The 23,261-nt window shown below is 40.2% G+C and overlaps 1 protein-coding gene across 4 annotated transcripts; it reads right to left on the bottom strand.

Moving 5' to 3' along the window:
- Window positions 1–6,134: 6,134 nt before the first annotated feature.
- SLC26A2 (solute carrier family 26 member 2) lies at window positions 6,135–22,763 on the bottom strand. 4 transcript variants are annotated; one of them, XM_082381458.1, is made up of 5 exons: window positions 22,491–22,761; window positions 20,823–20,853; window positions 14,107–14,286; window positions 11,697–12,393; window positions 6,135–9,856 (listed from the first exon to the last, which is right to left on the bottom strand). In XM_082381458.1, exons 4-5 carry the CDS (start codon window positions 12,366–12,368, stop codon window positions 8,336–8,338), a joined length of 2,193 nt encoding a protein of 730 aa, XP_082237584.1. In that variant the 5' UTR covers window positions 12,369–12,393; window positions 14,107–14,286; window positions 20,823–20,853; window positions 22,491–22,761; the 3' UTR covers window positions 6,135–8,335. The 4 variants fall into 4 exon arrangements, with proteins under 4 accessions (XP_082237584.1, XP_082237583.1, XP_082237585.1 ...); XM_082381457.1 differs by lacking the exon at window positions 20,823–20,853; XM_082381459.1 differs by lacking the exons at window positions 20,823–20,853; window positions 22,491–22,761 and adding an exon at window positions 22,329–22,462.
- Window positions 22,764–23,261: the final 498 nt, after the last annotated feature.

The raw sequence follows: 23,261 nt of genomic DNA, 5'->3' as shown, positions 1-23,261 counted from the left end.
CTTTGTCTAAGTGCCTTGCATATAGTAATATTCAGTAAGTATGTACTTAAACTTGGTATTTTTTTTAAAAAAAGAAATCTCACATTCTTGACTCATTTAACATATCATATGAATTATATCCAAGTAGATGGAAATCACATCCAAAAGAGAGCTTTTGCAGTCTGGTTTATGTCAGGTGAAAGTTTGCTTGTCTTGGACATTAGGGGTTTTTTGACACTTTGTTTTTTAAACTAAAAAAGGTTGATATTATCCTTTCTAGGTCTGCTGTCTTCATCAGGCCCTCTGTGGCTTCTCCCTGACTCTCTGTTCCCTCCAACCCCACTTGAGGATATAGTTTTGTCCCATTTGACCAATCCACTCTGTAAGCCAACCTTCTGGGACTAAGGACCTACCTCAATTGTGCTGTCATGAGGATAAAAAGGTATACCTGGCACAGACTAAGTGTTCTACAAATGCTGTCTGTTGTCATTACTATCCATCCTATTTGGAACCTTACCATCTAGAGGCAGGGACCTGCCTTACCACTAAAATATCTTGGGGTTCATTTTTCCAGAACCACACAGCCTGTTCCTAAGGGCTCTTTCATTAAAAAGGAAGGAAGATAAGACTTATTGATTGCCTATTTATGTCAAGCACTATTTCACTTATTTAATCTTTCCAGCAAATCATAATACCAAAGGATTGATAGGTCTCCAAATTTGCAGACCTATTAACTGTTCTGCTACTGGGGCCATAGTTGTCTTTGAAGTGGGATGTGGTAGAGCATATTCCTGCCACCAGAGGGCAGAGGTGAGCTACATAAGGGAGACAATAAAGCCAACTGAAGAAACTAGGAGCAGCCACTTGTAATTTCTTAGTAGAGGCTGAGAACGTAGTCAAGGAAAGAGAGAAGAGACATAGGATGTGGGACTTGCTCAAACAACTGACTTAGAAATAACTGTACCTCAAACTACCCAATTCACCCCATTATATACACCTATCCCTTCACCTACTGATAACCACAGGCCATGTAATTGACCCTGGGCAGATAATTGACGTGCCCTACAAATGAGCCAGTGTTAGAGAAATAGCCACCCATCAAACATATCCATACCTTCAGTAATCACTGAAATATTGGACCTTATAAAATACCCACTGCTGGCCAGAGAGGCTCTAAGGATGAATTAAGTTCATGACCCTACCCTCAAGCAGTCCAGTAAGCAGAGGAGATAGATGAGAGGGAGAAAATAATACAGAGTGGTAAATGCCATTTTAGAGAATAATCAGAGAATTTACAGGAGATAGAGCCCAAAGGAGCCCCTGCATGAGAGAAGAGGAATTCAATAGGAAATGTTGCCAAGAGCAAGGGACACTTAATATGAAGTATCTGGAAGGAGGAGTAGGGAGTTAGGTATATGGGGTGGGGAAGCAATTCCTGGCAAAAGGAACAGCATATATAAAGGTCTGGGGTATTAGAAAATGGCCCATTTGGGAACAGTTAAGGTCAGAGGTAGGTATGTCAAGCAAAGGATGTGTGGTAGGACAAGTTACTAGAGATGTAAGCAAGATCATAGTTTTTAAGGTCTTGTTGGCTAAAGCATTCATTTTGAACTTACCCTGAAAACATTGGAGAACCACTTACAAGTAGCAAACGTCAAATTATTTTTTAGAAATTGATTGATAACTAGTGTGGAGGCTGAGCTGTAGAGATACAGGTAAACTAGTTAGGCTATGGCATCATCCTGAACAGAAATGATACACATGGAGGGCACGAAAGAGATGTTGGATTTGAAAGACTCTTGCCAGGTAGATAGATTTGGTGTGAGTTGAAGAGGAATATTCTAGAATTTCCCAGGATTCTGGCTTGAGTAGCTAGCTCATGCCATAATCAAGATAGATAAAACAGGAGGAGTTTGGGGGTATGTTGCTTATGAAATGCCCCTGGGCATCCAGGTTGAACTGTCCAGTAACAGCTGTGGAGATTTATATATAGACAGATAATGCTGGTTGGTGTTCTAGAAAGGTCAGGCTGGAAATCATGTTTGGCTGCCGTTAGCATGCATATAATAAGGTAGTTGAAGCCATAAATGTGGATGTCATCTGGGGAGAGCTTACAATGCAAAGTGTTTATGACATGGGGGTCCATGAACCAGACTTTTTTATAATCACGTGTATGTATATACATGCACATGTGAATATTTCTCCAAGAAAAGCCATACTTTCGTCAGTCACAACTGGATCCGAAAATTAAAACCTTAAGCAGTAGTGCTACATGAGAGACAAGGCCAAGGACACAAGCATTGAAAGGACAGATGGGATAGCACAATCCTCCAAGTTGGTTGGAGGAGATGCTAGAGAATGAGTGTGTGAGGCACTTCAGGGGCTCTGGATCCCAGATGCTGCATGCAGACAGAGTGGGTGCACCCTCCTTCACTCTGTGGGTAAGGATGAGCTTAGAGGCAGAATGCTCAGGGTTACAGAAGTACTGCAAAAGGAAGACTGAAAACTGTCCTTAAGCCTATACTCACACTCCCACTTCTACAGAGTTGAGAAGCAGAAGAGGGAGGACATTCAAGAGGCTCTCGGCAGGTATGGGGTCGTGGGGTGGGGGAGGTGCAGGGGTGGTGCTGATTAGTCCTTACAAAGCCGTGTGCTCCAGTTAGGAACTGCACGCCCACTTCTCTCACTTAGCTGGTATAAGGTGTTAGCCTCAATGTACTGATGGGGAAAATGTGGCTCAAAATTCAGTGTTAGGACAGTAGTAAAACATAAACCAGATTTGGGTTTTCTGATTTCAACACAGTATGGAATAGAAGTCATGCAACATAAGAACTCGAAGGGTCTTCGAGCAATCTAGTTCTCTTCCCGCTTTCACTGATGGAAAAATTAAGTCCCCAAAGGGTTAACTGACTCACTCAGGACCCCAAAGCAAAAAGGAAAGAACTGGGTTTCTTTATGCTTTAAGACTTTCTGTAAGGACAGATACTTTTGTGTGATGGGGAAAATGAATGACTGAATCACCCTCCAAATGTAAAGAGATGGTATTGTAAAGCTCACTGGTGACCTGAATGTGTTTCTTAGTTAGAAAACCTCCCCCCTTGCATTTGAATAATTTATACACGGTAATATTTTATTAGCATAACAATTTATTAGCAGACAAATGAAATGACACCTCTAGATCACAACCCATATAGGATCTTATATAATAAACATCACAAATAGATCCCAGATGAAAAGGATCTGCTATTAACCAATTCCCCCTCTCCTGCAATAGGCTGTAATCCATCAATAACTCATCCTCATCCCATAGAGGGTTAAGCAAGATTTATGTGGAATAGCATCAAGGCACTTGCTTTAATTTAAAAAGATATACATGGTATGAAACATATTCCCAAAAGTCATTAGCCTTGAATAAACTGGAAAAAAAAAGGCAGTATACTTTTTTAGTGAATAAACAAGACTGAGATTTTAAGTTCATTCACCTCTCACCCTGATATTGTCTTGATTTGTATACAAAATTGCAGAGGAGACCAAAAATGGTAGCGTTTTATACAGACTGGTTTGTTCACACTAATTTTTGAGAAATCATGGCAGCATCAGAACTCAAACAGTAACTTCCCAACTGATTTGAATTGAAAAGGCAAGAGCAGTTTCGTTCCAAGTAACTTATTATTTTAGGGATGGGGAATGGGGTGTGGGAAAAGAACCTCCCTAAAATAAGTTTCTTAAAACTGCAGTTAAAAATCCTTTCTGGCTAAGGCTGCTTGTCTGTTTGCCAACTAAAGACCTTCAGTTAGAAATTCTGTCACTGGTATTTTTAATAAGATTATAATTATTTGGCCAATTTCGGAGCCATAATTCAAATCCAAGAAAGGTTATACAATGTTCCAACGTAGATTTACAAACATGGTAGCTCCAATAAAAGCATTTAGTGTCCTTCATTATTCCAGTTTTCATAATTCAATATCTCCTTCCTATTTTATATCACTAGGAGAAAAATAAAACACATGCCAAAAAATCCACTATCTGGTATAACTGTATTTAACATGTTTACTTTAAAATTTCAGGTGCAAAACACTTTTTTAAAAAATAGTCCTTCTCAGGATAAAAATAACCTTATAAAAATAAATTTCTCCCACTCCTACATCTAAATTCTCCATTTCTAAAGTTACTAACATTCAAAAAAAAAAACCTATAATTGTACACCTATAGTATTTTACTTTAATAATAGGCTATGATAACAAACTAGCTGGTATATTATTTTGGCCTATTGCATTATAATTTTCATTCTTGTTATTAGCACTCAAATGAATGATCCCACTCATGATTATCTAAAATCCTTACACCAAAAAAAGAAAAAAAAAGCCAAATTAGTTCAGAGCCTAAAAGCCTTCTAGATCCAATTTCTTCCTTTTTGCAGTTCTTAAAGCCCAGTTTCAAATAAGGCATCACTAGAACAGATAAAACAGTAGAAGAAAACGAAAGAGAAACATTAAAGAACAGAAAAATTAAGCAAAGTCTAAATCCTATGGATAGGATTCTTACCTTGTCACTGTGCAATCATTCCTTGAGTAGACCAGGGGCATCCTTGTTTGCCTCAGCTGCCTGCCTCCTGCTCAGACCTCAGTCCAGGCTCAGCTTAGCCCCTCCATAAAGCACTTCCAAGTGTCGCCATGTGTTACTAAAAGAGTTAGCATATAGCCCACCTACTGGATTTAGTACTGTAGTCCCAGCACCTGGCCCAGGGCCCTAGACTCCTGCATAGGTCCTCAGGAAGTATTTGAGGTATTGTCTACATTGATGTTATGGCTCATCTATAGCAATACATAGAGGAAAACAATTCATTAAGAACATTAATAAGGATCACAAAGCTTGAATTTATTATCATTATAACTTCTAGGCTCAATTTAAGTTCCCAAGAAATTCATTGTAACACTTTTCTTACTATTATATTAAGATCCGGGTTAACACCCAGACTGTGTGATCTTAAATGACAAATTACTAAGAGAATACTCATGCAGAGAATTACTGCTCTTGTTAAAATGTAGTCATTAGCATTAGAATAGCCTAATGAACTCATCTGACACCCTGACACAGTTCAAAGATCACCATTTACCATGCTGTAAATTTACCAACAAATTTTGGCTTCAGTCTACTGACGTTTAAAAGCTAAGTCAGGATATCCAAATTGTGTTTTCCTTTGATCCTTCTTTAAAAAAAAAAAAGTCAACTAGGCATCTGTCAATTTTACTACCATCAGAGGCTACAGTCACTCAGTCTAGTGCTCTGGAGTAGGTAAACCCGGGCTTTGGCCCCAACCTTGGCTACCAGCTCTTTCAGCTTTGGTGAATCTGTGCCCTCCCCTTCTGGAAGCAGAATCCAGTTCTGAGCTTGCTCTCAAACTAAGGTGTGGCTCTTAATCCTGGTCTTCCTACTGTTGTGCGTGGCTAACCAGGGATTGGATCCTATTCAACTGAGTCCCTCTCTTTTATCCCTTGTTTGGTCAGAGATAGTCTTTTCAATGGTCTATTCCCTTCATCTCTCTCTTGAATGTTACCCTTAGTCTCTCTGTGCATTGGCCCACTCCACCCCTCTGGTTGTTTTAACCATCAAGAGTGTACACATATTTCAATTAAATGACCATTTTAAGATATTCAGAATTTTATACAGTTATCAATAAGCAATGCAAATATGCTTCATTTAGACTCTGAAGTTTAGAGTAAGCATGATATCTTCGTATCAGTAAAGTGTGTAAAATATCGCCTAATGAATTAAAGTCCAAACCCTTGAGTAAGAAAGCAAACGAAAAATATTAGTTTTATTGGTGAATTAGATTTTGGTTTCAGGTTTGATTCCTTTAAATACCAGCAATCAAAAAACCTTAACATGTAAGTATAGGCAGACTTCAAACCAAGCAGAGAAGGTAAGATTTAAATTCTAGTGATACCTTAAATATCTTTACAAATGGCTTTCAAAAGCAGAATCTCTTGTTTGTTTGGGTAGGTGGGAGAAGAACAAACCAGAACACAATTCAAGAATCTGCTAACTGCATAAAGTTCCAGAATTGCTTATATCCACGTTATGGACAGAAATAGCAGGTAAAAGACAAACCCTGTTACTCTGTTCTTTTAAGAGATTTTCCAAATTCTATGGGCTTTTTTTTTTTTTTTTTGCTGTGGTAGGGTTTACTAAATTATAGAGTCGTCTTGAACATGTACTCATTACTCTGTCACATGGCATTAGATATCTACAATGATCTGGATTCAAATCTGGCTTGGGGAGGTACAAGAGGGGTTGAAAACAAATGACAACCAAGACACTCTGATTTTACTATTACTATTCATAAGACTGGAGAGAAACAGCAAATACTGGCTACAAACAATAAGCAAAGGACACGAATACAAACAGCAGTTAACATTTCTGAAATTCTTGACTTAAGTTCTAAAAGGATGTTAAAACTCAGGACACTATTACATTTAATCATGATGTCAATCATCTCAAAGACAGAAATCTAGCTCCTAAGAAACTGCTTTGTTTTAATAACAGAAAGGCATTTTTCATGTAAACTGATGGGCAGAGCTCTACCAAAAGAAAAGCAACACTTGCAGTTTACGGAGCCAACAAGAAAGATGGTTCAAAGTCTTCCACTCCAATAGGTGCCCTACACATAGGCTTTGCTTCTTATAAATATTTAAACTGTTTAGAATGTAGGAATGGGTTAAAAATGATTTCGCACTTTTGCAATTTTTATCTTGTTTGTTTAAAATGGTGTGCTAAATGTTTCAATTTTACATCAACTAGTCTCCTAGTCCTAACTTTGGAAAACCTGTTTTTTTTTTCCTTGCCCTTAAAAGTACAGATACAGAACTATAAGCTTTCAATGTCAGACATACTTGCTTTTCAAAAGGAAGTATTTCTGGGCCACAACCTGTGACCAGCTATCATAAATAATACACCCACAGAACCTAGGTTGTATAAATGTGATGCTTCTAAATTCTCTTACATAATAGTTTGAGGTGGCCTAAAGAGTTAAATGCTGTCACTGTCATCAATATTTATTGTACATCAATAGGGTGCATGGCAGTAAGCATCAGCTTTGTTTCACTAAAACATCTACAATTATTCATGTTCTTTTGGAAGCACTCTTATCACTTCTATGCATTCTTTTCCATTGGTTATAATAAATTTTTCTTGCAGAGTAAAGATGAACAGCAGCTTCTCAAATATGAGAAAGACTGTCAATTCCCAGCTGACCCTTGCTAAAATACAATGGGAAAGAAAAAAAAATTCACTGCTAAATAAACAAAGTCTTAAGGGAAGCTGTCAATCATTCCTTTTTGTAATTTGTCCTGAACAGTTTGCCTCAAGCTCATTTAAAAGGCTACATAAAATTGCTGAGTTAGCATTTTGCCTTTTATCTGGCAAACTTGTCACTCACTGGTAATCAGACATAGCAGTTTAGGACAGATTCCATGGGTAACACACTAAATGACTGAAAGTTAAAACAGAACTTAATGGTAGAGAAATACTCAGAAACAGGGACAGATAGGGATCACAGAAGAGACAGAGAGGATTCTCATTATGTTGGCTGATTATGAAGAGCTCTTTTTTTCTTACCTACTTACCCTAAACAAAAAGGCTGACTAAAAACATCAAATGTATCACCAAGAGCATTCTGTATAATATGGGGCTAGCTGGTAGGATTTCACAAACCTGCTCAGCCATCAGACTCCTGATAAGACTGTGCCTGAGAGGAATGGTGCTCTCTTATTAAAAGCCAGAGATCCGACTGCCATCTGGGGGGCAAAGACAGGGAATAGAGAATTACAAGTGAGGACAAGCTTGTCTAGTTACTACCCCGCACCCCAGAAGCCTCTTGACCTGCTGTTAGGAGAGCAGACACAACATTCTCTCCCTACTTCCTTTCTACTCCCTCTCCAAAGAGCCATGCCAAACAGGCTCCAGCACTTCTCATGTAAATGCCAGCTTTACCCCTTTACCTACTGGAGAAGGAACAGTCCAGATGCAAATCTCCTAAAACAGGATGGTAATTAAGTTTTGGGGCTACTTTACAGTTCAATTCAATAGATATTTATTTAATTCCAAGAATATCTCATATTTGCAAGAAAGCTGAAAACCACAATATTTTCTTCTTTTTGATTCTGCCTAACTAAAAGCTCTGCTGCATCTGTGTATCTACAAAGGCCATCAGCTTCAAAGGAAGAATTCTGTCGAGCCAAAAGGTTAAAATTTCTAGTGTGCAACAATTTCCAGTTCCACAGTATAAAATGTTAAAAAACTTGAAATTTTAACCTCTGGGGCTAGACAGTATTCTTCCTTCTATTTACTTTCTCAATCAGTCACTGGAAAAACTCAGACCATTGGGAACATATATATCCTTCTGATTTTGAGAGTCTTCTGCAAAAGTCATTGCTTCATATACACTATAAAAGAGAAGGTTTTCTTCTTCCTTTTTGCAATACTCTCCCCGGGCCAGGGAATCCCTCACAGAGGGGTTGCACTGAGCCAGCAGAACCTGGATGCCAATGGCTTCATAATCTCTGCGAACTTCTTTCAGTGTATGGATCCCTGCTGTATCTAAAAACTGCATTGCACTACAGTCAACCACTATGGTATGGAACTCTAAGGGATCATGGGAAAGTTGCACTGAAACTTCATCCTGGATTCCACTGAGAGTTGCTGTTTCCTTTTCCATCTTTTTCTTTGCTGCCTTCTTCTGAGCTGCCTTTACTAAGACTGGGTTGAGAGATTTTTTGTATAAGGAAGATTTAAAATATTCTTTGTTTATGTAGTAGAGAGGAGCTACAAAGCGGAAAATCTTAATGCCTGACTTAGCCTGAAGGTTCTTGTAGGCAGACATGGATTCAAAGATTTCAGACTCTTCCACCACACCAAGCAATGAAGTCGTTGGCTTCTGAGTGCGGAGGATGACACAAAACATAGAAAAACAAACCCCAACAAGCAGGCCTATTTCAGTACTTATCAGTGCAGAGGACAGCATAGTAACAAACCAGATAACTGTATCCATTCTGCTAATCCTCCACATCTCGGGCAGATCCTTAAATTTACGTAGGGCTCCCCGGAGATTTACAATAGTGATCACACCAAGGACACTTTTCTGAAGGGAATAGAATAAAGGAGCTATTACCAAGAGGACCAACAAAAGAACCAGAGCTGTCACCACACCAGAAAGCTGACTTTGACAGCCTGTGGATTCTTTAACCAATGTCTTTGCAAGAGCTGCACTAGTAGCAAAGCAGTGGAAGAAGGAAGGAATGATATTGCAAAAGCCGATGGCATACATTTCCTGATTAGCTTTGACTGTGTAGCCATGTTTCTTGGCAAACATCTCAGAAAGTGATACAGTAATAGCAAACCCAATGATAGAAATAGCTATTGCATCTACAGCCACATTAGGAATTAAGTTCCAGTCCGGTGCTTTGGGTGGCATAAACCCAGTGGGAATATGTCCAGCAATACTGGTATTGTATTTCTCATTTAGTTTTCCAAAATGAGAGGCTAATGTGGCTGCCACAACAACAAAGAGTTCAGTAGGAATAGGTGCCTTAAGTTTGGACTTGAAGCGCTCATTGAGTTCTTTGGTTGGCAAAAGAACCAAAAGGCACAAAAGGCTGGTGATGAGATCACAGATATTGGTCTTATGGATGTTTCTGAAGATATGTATCCAAGTAGTGATGAGTGATCCCACGCCACTACTCCGAGGAAGGCTGAGTCCAAGGAGATACTTGGCCTGAGATGTAAGAACTGTGAAGGAGGCACCAGTGACAAATCCACTCAGCAAGGCATCTGAGAGGTAGACTGAAACAAAGCCCACTTGAAAGAAGCCCATCGCTACCTGGAAGGAAGGATATACAAGTGTTAAATATAAATGGAAAAGAGCTTCTAAATCCTGTATTCCCCTGGTATTTCTTTGTGTGGAGACATACCATCAGAGCACCACAGAATGTCAGAGCTAGAAAAAAAACCACAATCATTTATCAATCCTCTCATTTTACAAAGAGAGGGCTCATTTTACTGACACTCAGAGGGCTAAGCAACTTGCCCAAGGTCACAGTGTTACTGACTAGCCCAGACAAGAGCTTAGGATTCCTACCTTCTTGCACAATGTTTCTTAAACTTGAATAAGGTTCAGATCGCTTTGAAAAAGAAAAAATTTCTCAAGGATCCACGAGAGGGCTTCCCTGGTGGCGCAGTGGTTGAGAATCTGCCTGCCGATGCAGGGGACACGGGTTCAAGCCCTGGTTTGGGAAGATCCGACATGCCGTGGAGCAACTAGGCCCGTGAGCCACAACTACTGAGCCTACGCGTCTGGAGCCTGTGCTCCGCAACAAGAGAGGCCGTGATAGTGAGAGGCCCGCGCACCGCAATGAAGAGTGGACCCCGCTTGCCGCAACTGGAGAAAGCCCTCGCACAGAAACGAAGACCCAACACAGCCAAAAAAATAAAATAAATAAATAAATAATAATTAAAAATGAACATCTGCTTAAAAAAAAAGATGTTAAAAAAAAAAAGGATCCATGAGAAATCATAAAAACACAAGTTGGAAAAATTCTAATTTAAAAAACATGTATTTCTCTTTAAATTACGTATCATTACCGTAAAAGTAAAGTTTTAACTGATAAAACAAAAAACTAGATTCACATCAAAATAGAATCACACTTTAAAAATTATTATAGAATTCTTTAATCTAACTTCAAACTGAGAAACTATTTTCAGCCAATGCATATGTGCTTATGCTATACTGCCTCCCATGTTAATTCTATATCCTCAAAGATATAACATTTTATTTCTTTTTCCTCTTCCCAATAATTTCTCAGAATTCTATTCACCCTTCCTCGTTCTCGGTGAGGCATACTAACAAAAAAGCAAAAATGAACTCTGAGGAGTACAACTCTTCTGCACACCAGCCCCTTCTCCCTCTCCTTCTGTCCAAGCACCTAATAAAGTGAGCTACTCTTCCCCCTCCTATATTGGTTCCACATGTCTGTAACAGAGAAGAGGTTTAATGTTGGCACTGACTCCTGAATGCCAAAAGGCAGAGGCATGATGAAAATGACAGATTAGTGGATTCTATGGGAGACCCAAAAGAATTTCATTTCTAATCCTTCTCCTGGCTGATAGCATGAAATAGTGGTCCCCAACTTCTTCCCTTCCCAGCAGTCCAAGAAAACTACTATCTTTAGTGAGAGTCACTCATTAGAGCAGCAATTCTAAAACAAGGGGGGAAGTCATCTGTAGTTTGAAAAACTCTTGCACTCTTCCTCTCCCAACCCCCATTCTATTGCCCTCTTCCCTGCTAGTGCTGACTCCGCCAATAACCAACCACAAATAACGTCAAGCAAATCTGATAGTTCTCGACATACAAAATTAAGAAGTTGTACTAGGTGGTCTGAGGTCCCCTTCTGGTCTTAATTTTTACAATCAAATAATTAAATTCTGGCTGACTGAAATTCATTGGTTAAGAGGCTGCCTAGGGTTGAGAAAATAGAAGCAGCCTTATCTTACCTGTGGAGTCAAACCAGGGTTTAAATTTTGGCTCTACCTCTTCCATATCCTGAGCGTTCAATAAATGATAGCTTTAATTATTATGATTGCTAAGTTCCCTTACAGATCTGAGATTTCATGCATAGTGATTTCTTTTGCCAGAAACAACCACTTATTCCACTGTTTCTTACCTGATAAACTCCAGCCATAAAGGTTACAGTGCTGCCAACTATAATTGCATAGCAGCTTTTGTCACATATCTTGCCTGATGTCTGGCTTAATAATGTGCTCTCATTTGAAACCACTCCTAAAGAAGGAGCAACATGGGCAGTGTCATAGCCAGCTTTGTATAGTTCTCGGTCAACTACTTCACCAATCATAAGGCACAGTACTCCAAAAATGCCCACAGAAATGTGACGGGAGGTACCCAATAGGAAATAAATGAAGCTGGCAAAAAAAGATGTGTACAGACCATAGACAGGTTCTTGGCCAGCCAGGAGAGAATAAGCAATGGATTGAGGCACCAATAAGATGCCCACAATCAAGCCAGACATCACATCTCCTAAAATGTTTTTCTTCAGATTATATTTTGGGAGCCACTGCAAAACAGGAAGGAAGCCAAAAATGATATTTCTGGCTTTGGTTGAACTGCACTGGCAACTCTTCTCTAGTTTTTTGATGACAAATTGCTTGAAGTTAGTATCCGGTTTCTCTTGAGGCTCCAAATGGATCCTAGGATAAGGTCTGCATTGATCATTGGTCTCAAATTGCTGGAAGTCATTACATGATTCCTCTTCATGCTCCAGATGGATCCTAGATGGAGGACTGTATTGGTCATCTTGCTCTTTATCTTTCAAAGACATTTCTGGAGATAGATGTTTCAGCCTCCTACCCCAGAGAAAATACGAGGGTTAACTGATTAAGTAATTCTCAGTACTCACACATTTTAACAGTCCTACTTGCCATTCATGAGAATTAAGAGAAGTTCACTTGGGGGTAGTATCTTATATTCACTTTCCTTAGTTGAGCCTCATTTGTCTTGATCCAGGAAAAAAGAATCAGACCAAGTTAAAGCAAATAACTCACTGAGTACAGGACTTGCCAAAAGTATAAACTATCAAGGATTCTTCTCCATCTCTGCCTGGCTCCCCCTGAAATTTTTTTCTCCAGAAACGGTATTGGGGTAGCCTGTCTCCTCCTTTCTATATGCTACTAACAGTCTTATTTTCAGATTTTTCACTCCCACGAATACTGCAAAAGAGGATCTGGTCTCAAACCTTGACACCTACCTTACCTGCAAAAGTCCCTGAAACAAGGAAGATGGTTTTTTTGTTTTTGTTTTTGTTTTTTCAGTGGGTGGGTCCCTTTTAAGATAACCTACTAGTTGTTGAAAATAAACAGAAAGAAAATGTGAGTGACAGAGTAAAGATATGTTTTGAGAAAAAAAAAAAACTAGCACAGAATGCATTTGTGTCTTTGAACAACGTGCTCTGGTTTGGTAGGAAAGAAAAGAGAGAAGCTGATAAGAGACTGTTGAAGGAAACAAACCTCAACAGCATGGAGTAGGCTGATGGGGCAAGTGTCTGATCTCTGAAAGGTTTTGTTCTATTCTACTTTGTTCTAGTATAGAGTCATGTCTGCTCTATGGGCAGGATCTATATTCGTGCAAAGAAAGATTCGCTTTACTATCCTAAGTATACACTCTAAAACATAAGCTGAATGGAGGAATAACGTTGCCCAACACTTCAACTAGGAGGAGATCCAGGTGATCCTGCATCTCTGGGTCCTAAACTATAAAACTACTGCCATAAGACCTACCACTAAGAACTACAGGAAAACAAAGAAGGTAAAAATAAGCAAAAAGAGAGGAGGGACAACAAAAAATAAGTCTTGTAATAAGAGTAAAAGAGAAGGAAAAAGAAACAGACCTTCAGAGGAACAGAGTGTAAACTGCCAAATACTTCACAAATCAGTGGCTTTGCGTTGGCTGTTTGCTTAGCTTAGAATGGCCATCCAACTCTCTATCAAGACCCCAATCATTTTTAAAACCCAGTTAAAATGCTATCTCTTCTTCAAAGCACTGACCCCAGCCCAAATGAATCTGTGTCTCATAGCACTTCATGCCTCCGTTACAGTACTAACCATACTTTTGTATTAGTTAAGGAAAAGTCTCTCCAGGTCCAGGAGGAAAGGACATCTTGTTCATCATTGTAATCATCAACAATGTATGGTAACTCTGAGATAGCAGGCTTACAAAATGTTTGAATGAAGGAAATAATAAATGAATAAACAAATTTATGACTGTGGCCAATAAGAGATAAAATATATTAGACAAAGGACTCAGGTAGTTTCCTGTCTCAGAACTGACAGAAAGATAAGCCCTCGTGAGGTTCTATAAGCCTAATATTGCCAAGATGCCATACTCCAGGACCCATGACCTATTCAAGAACACAATATTTGTAAAAGTAACCCACGTTAATTTTGTTTAGGATAAAAGGGCTATAGCTGGTCATCCCACTGAACAAGAGTAAAACAGTAGTTACATTGATGGTCTTGTTAAATAGATAAGGAAGAAAAGAACAGATTTAGATGACCACTTACCCTGGACAAGTCAATTAGATTGGTGAATACACACAGCAGCTCTTCATTCCTCAATGCAACTGGTCTATAACTCTCTTCTCACTTCCTACTTTCAGGCCAAGCTAGTTTGAGTGCATTCCTTATGTCCTTCTATTTTGGAATAGTTCTTAGTGAGTTCTGGGCCAAAAGGCTTTTCCAAACCTAAAAGAGGCATAAGAAGAAACTAACAAAATTCAAATCTTGCCCTATATGGCAGCTAGCTGGAAAGGAAAAAGATAAAAATTAATACTAGAAAGTGCAACAGGGTGATGGAAACTGTAAGAAAGAACTGAAATGTAATACTAAAAGTGAAAAACGTGGTAACAGAGATAAAGAATGCCTCTGACAGGACCATCAAACCTGACAGAGCCAAAGAGAGAATCGATGAAATTGACGATAGGTTGATAGAAATTACCCAAACTAAAACAGAAAGAGAAAAACAGAATTTTTTAAAAAATGAAAAATAATAATTTAAGAGAACATCCAAGAGCTGTGGGATGTATTAAATAATCTAACTTATGCATAATTAGAATCCCAAAAAGAGAAGACAGAGAATGGGTGGAAGGAATATTTGAAGACATAATAGCCAAGAATTTTCCAAAATTAATGACAGATACCAAACTATAGATCCAAGAATCTCTGAGAATACCAAGAAGGACAAATACAAAACCAAACCAAAACAACACAGCACCACATACCTACACATGTCATATTTGAACTGCTGAAAACAAAAGACAAAGATAAAATTCTAAAGACAGCCAAAGGGGGGAAAAAAAAAACCACACTACATACACAGGAACAAAGATATGAATTACAGCAGACTTCTTATTGGAAACCATACAAGCCAGAAGATGGAGTGATACCTTTATCACAGAAATATAACTGTCAACCCAGAATTCTATCCCCAGAGAAAATATTTTTTGAAGGATGAAGAAGAAATAAAAACTTTCTCAGACCAACACTAAGAGAATTTATTGCCAGCAGACCAGCACTACTACACACACATACACACACACACACACTACACACACCAGACAAAAACTCAGGTCTACACAGTACACAACAAATAAAGTCTAAGAAATGGAACAAATGAAAACAAGATTTATTTTTAACTAAAAAAATCTTTAATTGCTCTAAAAAAAATAACTGTCTAAAGCAAAAATAGAAATGCATTTTTACAGCACATGCAAAATAAAATGCACAAAACAAGAGCACAAAGAATGGTAGGGGGAATTAAGAATTGTAAAGTCTTATACTATATATGAAGTAATATAATACTATTTGAAAGTAGGCTCTGATTAAAGATGTACATTGTAAACTCAAGGGTAACCAATAAATTTTTTTAAGATATAAATAATAAGCTAATTCTGGAGATAAAATAGAATCATAAAAAATTCTCAATTAACCCAAAAGAAGAATGAGACCTAAAACAGGTAGAACACATTGAAAACGGCTAGCAAGATGGTAGAATTTAATCCAAACATATTTAAAAAAAAAAAAAATCACATTAAATGTGAATAGTCGGGGCTTCCCTGGTGGCACAGTGGTTGGGAATCCGCCTGCCAATGCAGGGCACACAGGTTCAATCCCTGGTCCGGGAAGATCCCACATGCCACGGAGCAACTAAGCCCGTGCGCCGCAACTACCGAGCCTGCGCTCTAGAGCCCACGAGCCACAACTACTGAAGCCCGCGTGCTGCAACTACTAAAGCCTGTGCGCCTAGAGCCCGTGCTCCGCAACGAGAGAAGCCACCGCAATGAAAAGCCCGTGCACTGCAACAAAGAGTAGCCCCTGCTCGCCGCAACTAGAGAAAGCCCGCGCGCAGCAATGAAAACCCAACACAGCCAAAAATAAAATAAATAAATATTTTTAAAATGTGAATTGTCTAAATATGCCAATTAAACAGATTGCCAGATAAGATTTAAAAAATAAGACCCAACTATATGCTGTCTATAAGAAACCCACTTTAAATATAAAGATATAGATAGATCATAATAAAGTGAAATGTCTTGACCAATTTAGTAATTCATTTAGCTTGTGTAAGTGACTGAGCCAGATAATAAAATCCAGATTTTAAGACTCCAAGAATAGCTTTTTTTGAGCATGTTACTATTCCTATCACCTACCTAATTAGCTTTCTCTAACTTCAGGTACTTCTAAACACTTTGAAATTCAGTTATCCTACACATCCCAGTTTCACCTACCTGCTACCCAAAATGACCTAGCACTGACATCTACAAACTCGTGCCCAACTCTCCTTTCTCTATACTCATGGCCATAGTCCTTTTCCATCTCCAGCTCTCAAAAACTTAGGTATTCACTCACAAACAGTCCTAGAAGTGGAACTGATTTAGCCATCAGTCTGAATCCAAAAACCATCTATAGTCTTTTACTGATCCTAGTCACCCCCTAAAATTCTCCTCAAAACTACTTTTTTCCCCTTTTTTCAAGCCTATTTTAAAACCCCAAACAATATAAAACTACATTAAAAATTATCTTAAACTAAATTGTAGGTATGACCTCCATACAAATTAAGCTCCTTGAGAGCAAGCTCCATTCTGTTTCATCTTTGTATCCCCTGAAGTGTCCAAGTATATGCTTTCGAAAATAGTAATGAAAATATATGCTAAACAAATAACTGAAATACAGAAAAAGTAGGATGCAAAGCAATATTTATTTTCAGGTGGGACTATCTACTCTGGAACAAATTTTTCAAGTATCCCTTTTTGCACAAAAATCCTCTCATTCCCCCAGGCCTGTTACTGCTTTCAATTACAGTATTCACCAATTGCTTCATGAAAAATGAAGTTACAGTGTTTATCCTTGAAATACAGTCTATAGCCAGACTCCCATTTTCAGAAAGTTGGAATACATACTATATATTCCATGAAATTCAGTAAAATAGGATTCTCCTTTATCATCTAGGGTAGTTTCTCCCTTTATCAACACTGATAATTGAGAGTGAAGAAAAGAAAGGTTCAAGAAGAAAACACTTGAACCTTCCACATTACCTTGCAGGAACTGGAGGAAAAAAACCAACAAAACATTTGAAAAATACATTTACATATTCATATATTAAAGTATAATGGCAGTTCAGGCAACACAAAAAGGAAAAACATTTCTGTACTTTCTACTTTAATTAGGCACATGCAGTGTGACTACTTAGAAAGCTGTCTTATCCTGGTGACTAAACAGCAGCACTGGCACTGTTTCCCGTGTGAATTACTGAGAGTCTAAGAGAACTGAACTAAAAGAGAGGGATATCCCTTCTATGTAAGCCTGACAGCGGGTCAGCCAACTTCTTTTTGAAATTTTGCAGATATAAGAGAAACAATGTCTACTTTTGGTAAGTAATTACAGCATATAATTTTAACCAACAGTGCATATGAAACAGTTTTGCAATTTGTGAAACTGAAATGCCTTTTTGGAAGGCAACAGTGTTCAGAGACTGGTGAAGTCTGCCTCTGAAACATAACGGTTCCATATTCATGCTCTGCTCTATGTATGTATGCCACAACTCACTGCTAAATAAAACTGAAGCTGCCAACTACTAGAATCAGAGCATCTAAGCAGGGAAGAAATCTGCAAGAGATAGAACAGTTTAGAAAGGCTTCCAGGGAACAACATATCTCACCTGGGATCTGAAGTCCGGGTCAGAGATGAAAGAATGAGGGAAGGACTTGGAAAACGGATGAGGAAGAAGAAAACACAAATAGCAATAGTTCTGGGGTTGGAGGGAAAGAATGAGAAATAGTATGATACGTTTAGAGCACCAGATGCATATGGGAGATCAATGGGAGAGAAAGTGGCAAAGGTACCTAGGGGAGATTCTGGAAGGCTTTTATGCCAGGTTAAGAAAGGTAGACTTTCATCTGCAGACAGTGCGTAGGCGCTGAAGGTTTTTGAGAAAATCACTTACTGTATCACTCACTTGACAATCATTATCTTATTACATCTTCTGGTCTGTTATGTTATTCAATTCTTTTTCAAGCAAGCAAGTAATATTTTCCTTTTTTGCCCTTTATGAATAAAAATTAGTTAAGATTGTTTTTATTTTTATAAATTTATTTATTTATTTTTATTTATGTATTTTTGGCTGCACTGGGTCTTCGTTGCTGCGCGTGGGCTTTCTCTAGTTGCAGCGAGTGGGGGCTACTCTTCGCTGTGGTGTGCGGGCTTCTCTCATTGCAGTGACTTCTCTTGCTGTGGAGCACAGGCTCTAGGTGCGCAGGCTTCAGTAATTGTGGCTCGTGGGCCCTAAAGCGCAGGCTCAGAAGTTGTGGCACACGGGCTTAGTTGCTCTGCGGCACGTGGGATCTTCCCGGACCAGGGCTCGAACCTGTGTCCCCTGCATTGGCAGGCGGATTCTTAACCACTGTGTCACCAGAGAAGTCCCAAGAAGTCTTAGCATGAACCTAATATTAATGTGAACAAGTCATCTACCAAAAAAAATCTCTTCTCCCAAGTGGAAAATTCCAGTTAAAGTAGGCTGGAATAGGTGTGGACTATACAGTTCGGAAATAATTTTCCAGTACTCACACAGCTTATAAGCAGTAGAACCATGACGAGAATCAAGACCTGTCTGATTCAAACCTACTCTCTGTCTCTGGACTGCTTATTTTGAAACTTTTCAAATATTCAGAAAAGTTGAAAGAATGATACATGGAACACCTTATTCACAATTCACCCATTTAACAATATACCAATTGTTAATGTTTTGCTACATCTGCACTACTTCTGCACTCTTCATACACTCAGGTTGGTTTGTTTGGGTTTTTTTTTTTTCCCTCAACTATTTGAAAGTTGCAGACATACTTCAGCCTTAAACACTGAATTGGACCAATGTTTTTAACCACCATCCCATGTTGCCTCTTCTTCAAAAGAAGCATTCGTTAACAACATGGCATCAAACCATTTGGATACACTCTTCAAAAATCTGCAATGGCTCTCCACCTCCTACTAAATATAGTCAAATAACTTTAGTATAGTCTTCTTTCTGTGAATGAGCCTGCAACTGCCTTTCTCTTGCTTCTTTTCATGCACCAGTGTTCCAATCACCAGTCCATTAAAATACTAATAAGCATCTTTTGCCCTTTGGGGCCCTTGCTCATGTCGTTCCTTCAGTCGGGGATGTCTTTCCCTTCTATCTCCATCTATCTTGGTCCTTTTTATAATCTTTTAAGTCCCACCTCAAATGACATAGGAGAAGGGGGCTGAAACTTCTTAGGCTATGCTTCCCCAACATATGACACATAACTATTTAGCACTCAAGTTTACATGTGTCTCAAACGAGAGTATCACTTTAGGGCAGACACCAAGTCATCCTCGTGTCTACATAACCCAGAACCTAACACAATGCCCTCCCACTTGCTATGTATGGTTACAGATCTATGTTTATTGAAATGAACAAACAGGTGAAGTTTCAAGTTAATATAATGAAGCCAAAAAAAAGTATTCCTTGTTTTTCAGTTATCACAAATGATTAACAATGCCCATTTATTTCTGTGATGCAAAAAGAAGAACCACCACAAGGCTTATATCAGTAGTATAAGCACTATGATATATTTTTTCTTGTATAAAGCCCAATATAAGACAAAATAATAAAATACCCAAGAGGAAAATAGCTTAATGTAAAACCATGGTAAAATAATTAAATAGTTCCTTGCATAGTAATTCACTGCTTTCAAAAAGATTTCATCTAAATAAAAAAACCCAAAAGAGAAAGAAAAAAAAAATTTTTTTAATAAAATTTTAAAAAAGATTTCATCTACATCTCCCACTTGCCTCCTCAGTAAATCTGAGAATCAGAGTATGAATTCCTATTCTCCAGTATGAAAAACATCAAAGTTTAGTCACTTGCTTAACTGGTAGGACCAGATTCTCAATCCTCATCCTCCAATTTCCAAGCTTAGATCTCTTCTAAAATACCACATGACCCCCAAATTTATTTCCTTGCTAAGAGGTCTTAGGAGCTAGTTCAAAGCAATAATTTTATGGCCAAGTGCTCACCTCATTTCTGAGCCTATTATTAATTTTAATAATTAATACAGTTCACAGTTGTATTCCCAGTACCTTGAAACATGTAGAGCACCTAATAAGTGCTTAACAAATATTTGTTGAGTGAATGGACGAATAATAGTTTAAGAGCTATGTGGTAAAGGGCTTCCCTGGCGGCACAGTGGTTAAGAATCCGCCTGCCAATGCAAGGGACACAGGTTCGATCCCTGGTCCGGGAAGATCCCACATGCTGTGGAGGAACTAAGACCATGTGCCACAACTACTGAGCCTGCGCTCTAGAGCCTGTGAGCCACAACTACTGAGCCCACATGCCACAATTACTGAAGCCCGTGCGCCTAGAGCTTGTGCTCCACAACAAGAGAAGCCACTGCAATGAAAAGTCCAGCACCACAGCAAAGAGTAGCCCCCACTCATTGCAACTAGAGAAAAGCCCGCACACAGCAACGAAGACCCGAGGGAGGGAGGGAGGGAAAGAAAGAAAGAATCCGCCTGCCAATGCAGGGGACATGGGTTTGAGCCCTGGTCAGGGAAGATCCCACATGCCGCAGAGCAGCTAAGCCCGTGCACCACAACTACTGAACCTGCGCTCTAGAGCCCGCGAGCCACAGCTACTGAAGCCTGTGCGCCTAGAGTTTGTGCTCCACAATGAGAGAAGCCACCACAGTGAAAAGCCGACTCACCGCAATGAAGAGTAGCCCCTGCTCACCGCAACTAGAGAATGCCCGCATGCAGCAACGAAGACCCAATGCAGCCAAAAAAAAAAAAAAAAAGAATAAAATAAATAAATTTTTAAAATATATATTAAAAAAAATCTTTAAAAAAAAAAAGAGCTCTGTGGTGAAGAAAAAGCAGTTACTCCTCCCCCTCCACCCCCACACACCATAACCAAGTTTGTGTCAAGAAACTAGTCTGGCAATCATCTACCTGGGGGTTTATACTCATTAAAAGTAATATCAATGCTCAAAATGACCCCTAGTGAATCTAATCTAGTCGCCAAATCCCTGAATAGGTCACCTCCAGATCTTCCTCCAGGAGGCAGCAAATTATAGTACAATACAATGATATCAAACATGAAGATCTGTTAAAATGCAGATTCTCAGACAAATCCAGGGATGAGATCCAAGACTGCTCCCTGGGTGATTCTGAGTCAGTGGGCTGAGGGCCTATTTGGAGAATCACTAGGTATGTTCTGGAGTCAGACAGATCTCTATTCAGATCCCAGCTACACTGTTCAACAGCTGTATGGCACTGACTGAAAAATTTCATTTTACTCAGCATTAATTTCTCACCTGTAAAATGGGGATAACATTACTCAACTTGCAGTGTTGTTTTAAAACTAACCCAAGTAAAGTACCTAGCACAGCGCCTGGCACATAGCATTTGCTCAGTAAATGACAGCTACTAGTCTCCGTCCCTTGAGATTACTGAAGAAAAAAAAAAAGGGGGCTTATTTCTTGCCAACAGCTTTGGCTCTCCATTTCTTCTTGACTCAACATTCAAAGATAAGAACTTCTGCTTAACCCAATACTGGATATCACATTAGTTCCAGATTTCACATAAAATGCCTTAGGGACAAGGAGGAAAAAGGTACTAGAATGAGTGCCAGAAAGGAGTTTAAGTCCTGAATGCGTCTAATTCACCGTGGTCCCCAGTCTGTGCAAGGAGGGGCCCAGCCTAATAGTCTATGAGTTTGGTAAAGCTGGGTACAAGTCCTAGTTCTGCAAATGACTTGCTGTGTAATTTTCGGCAAGGCTCTGTCCCTCTGTGTCCTTTCAGTGTCTCCATCTATCCAGTGAAAGAATTTCAACTTAAGTCTATGAGTCTCGAAAAACTACAGGTCCTGATTTCTACTTAACCAGGTGTGTGGTTTTAAAAACCAAGGTAATCAAGTCCTCTCTCCTACCCAAGCCTCAGTTCCCCCATCTAAGGTGGTGGTGGCGGCTCTTATGTCCTTGGTCCTGCTCCCATATATCTGGGTTCGAGAAGGCGCTACGAGGACTCGGGCGGAAGAGCCACACCGTTACCAGCGGGGTTTAGGGCACCCGGCGCGAAGTGTGGGGTGGAGGGTGGGCAGCCCTCAGCTGTCGGAGTTGGGTCGGGATCACCGGGGTGGAGGGAGTGGGGCTTTGACGCTGGCCCTGCCTCCGCCCCTGCCGACAGAGGAAATAACTCCTACGCACACCCACCTCTCACGGCCCCACCACGACGGCCCGCGGCGACCGCTGGTGCGCGCTTCCTCCCACCACACCTGGGTCACAGGCGAGGACGACCCCAAGAGTGGCCCGCTGACCACGGGAAGGCCGGCACCGCTGTCTCCCCCGCGTCTCAAGTCCCTCCCCTCTCCTCACCTCTCGAGTCTGGGCCGCCCCGTGCGACCAGGATCCAAGGCGCGTCCTCTGCCGTGGCGGGACTGAGGGGATAGGGTGGCGCGGGCAGAGGCAGCCCACTCCCGGGGCCGGCCTCCCTGTAACCCGCCAGCCCCCTTGCCCGCCCATCGCCCGGCCCCTGGAGGAGGCGGGGCCCAGGGGAGCAGCGGGAAGGCACCGGCGGCGGGGAGGTGCCGAAGGCGACTCTAACAACGAAAGTTCAGCATGCACAGTCACGTGGCACCGCGGAAGAACGACGCGGCTGTCAGCCAATGACGTGACCAGGACAGGCAAGGGTGCTGCCCCCTGGCCGCTTTCCTCCTTGCGATTGGCTGCCCTGTACAGAAGGAGCCACGCGTCCCTGATTCTTAGGGAGAGTCCTCCTGTGCTGTGCCCGGGCGATGAATCATCTTCGAAGCGGGCAGATTGCTGGCTCTCCGCCTTAACCCCGAGGGTATTTCGAGGAATCAGTATCAAGGGAAACGTGGAAATGCTCTAACGAGAGCTGTAAACTACTCTTTGTTTGCGAGGGGTATCGTCTTCATCTTCGACTCCGTGGGACCCCCGTTCCCACCCACCCTCCTTTATTGTTAGAGAAATGGAGGCCCTGAATGGGAAAAGGTCTGCTAGAAAGTTAGAGGGACTCTTGCCCCAGTGTAACTTACTTTCCACCAAAGTTCCCAATAGCCAGAGGCTCTTTTTAAGATGTAAAAGAAAATATAAAAATAAATATGAAATGTAATTCCAATCCTC

This window comes from Balaenoptera borealis, assembly GCF_965194805.1.
Source record: "Balaenoptera borealis genome assembly, chromosome: 2".
Taxonomy (NCBI): Eukaryota; Metazoa; Chordata; class Mammalia; order Artiodactyla; family Balaenopteridae; genus Balaenoptera; species Balaenoptera borealis.
Note: the sequence above shows the minus strand (reverse complement) of the source record. Positions and strands in the feature narration are given on the sequence as shown.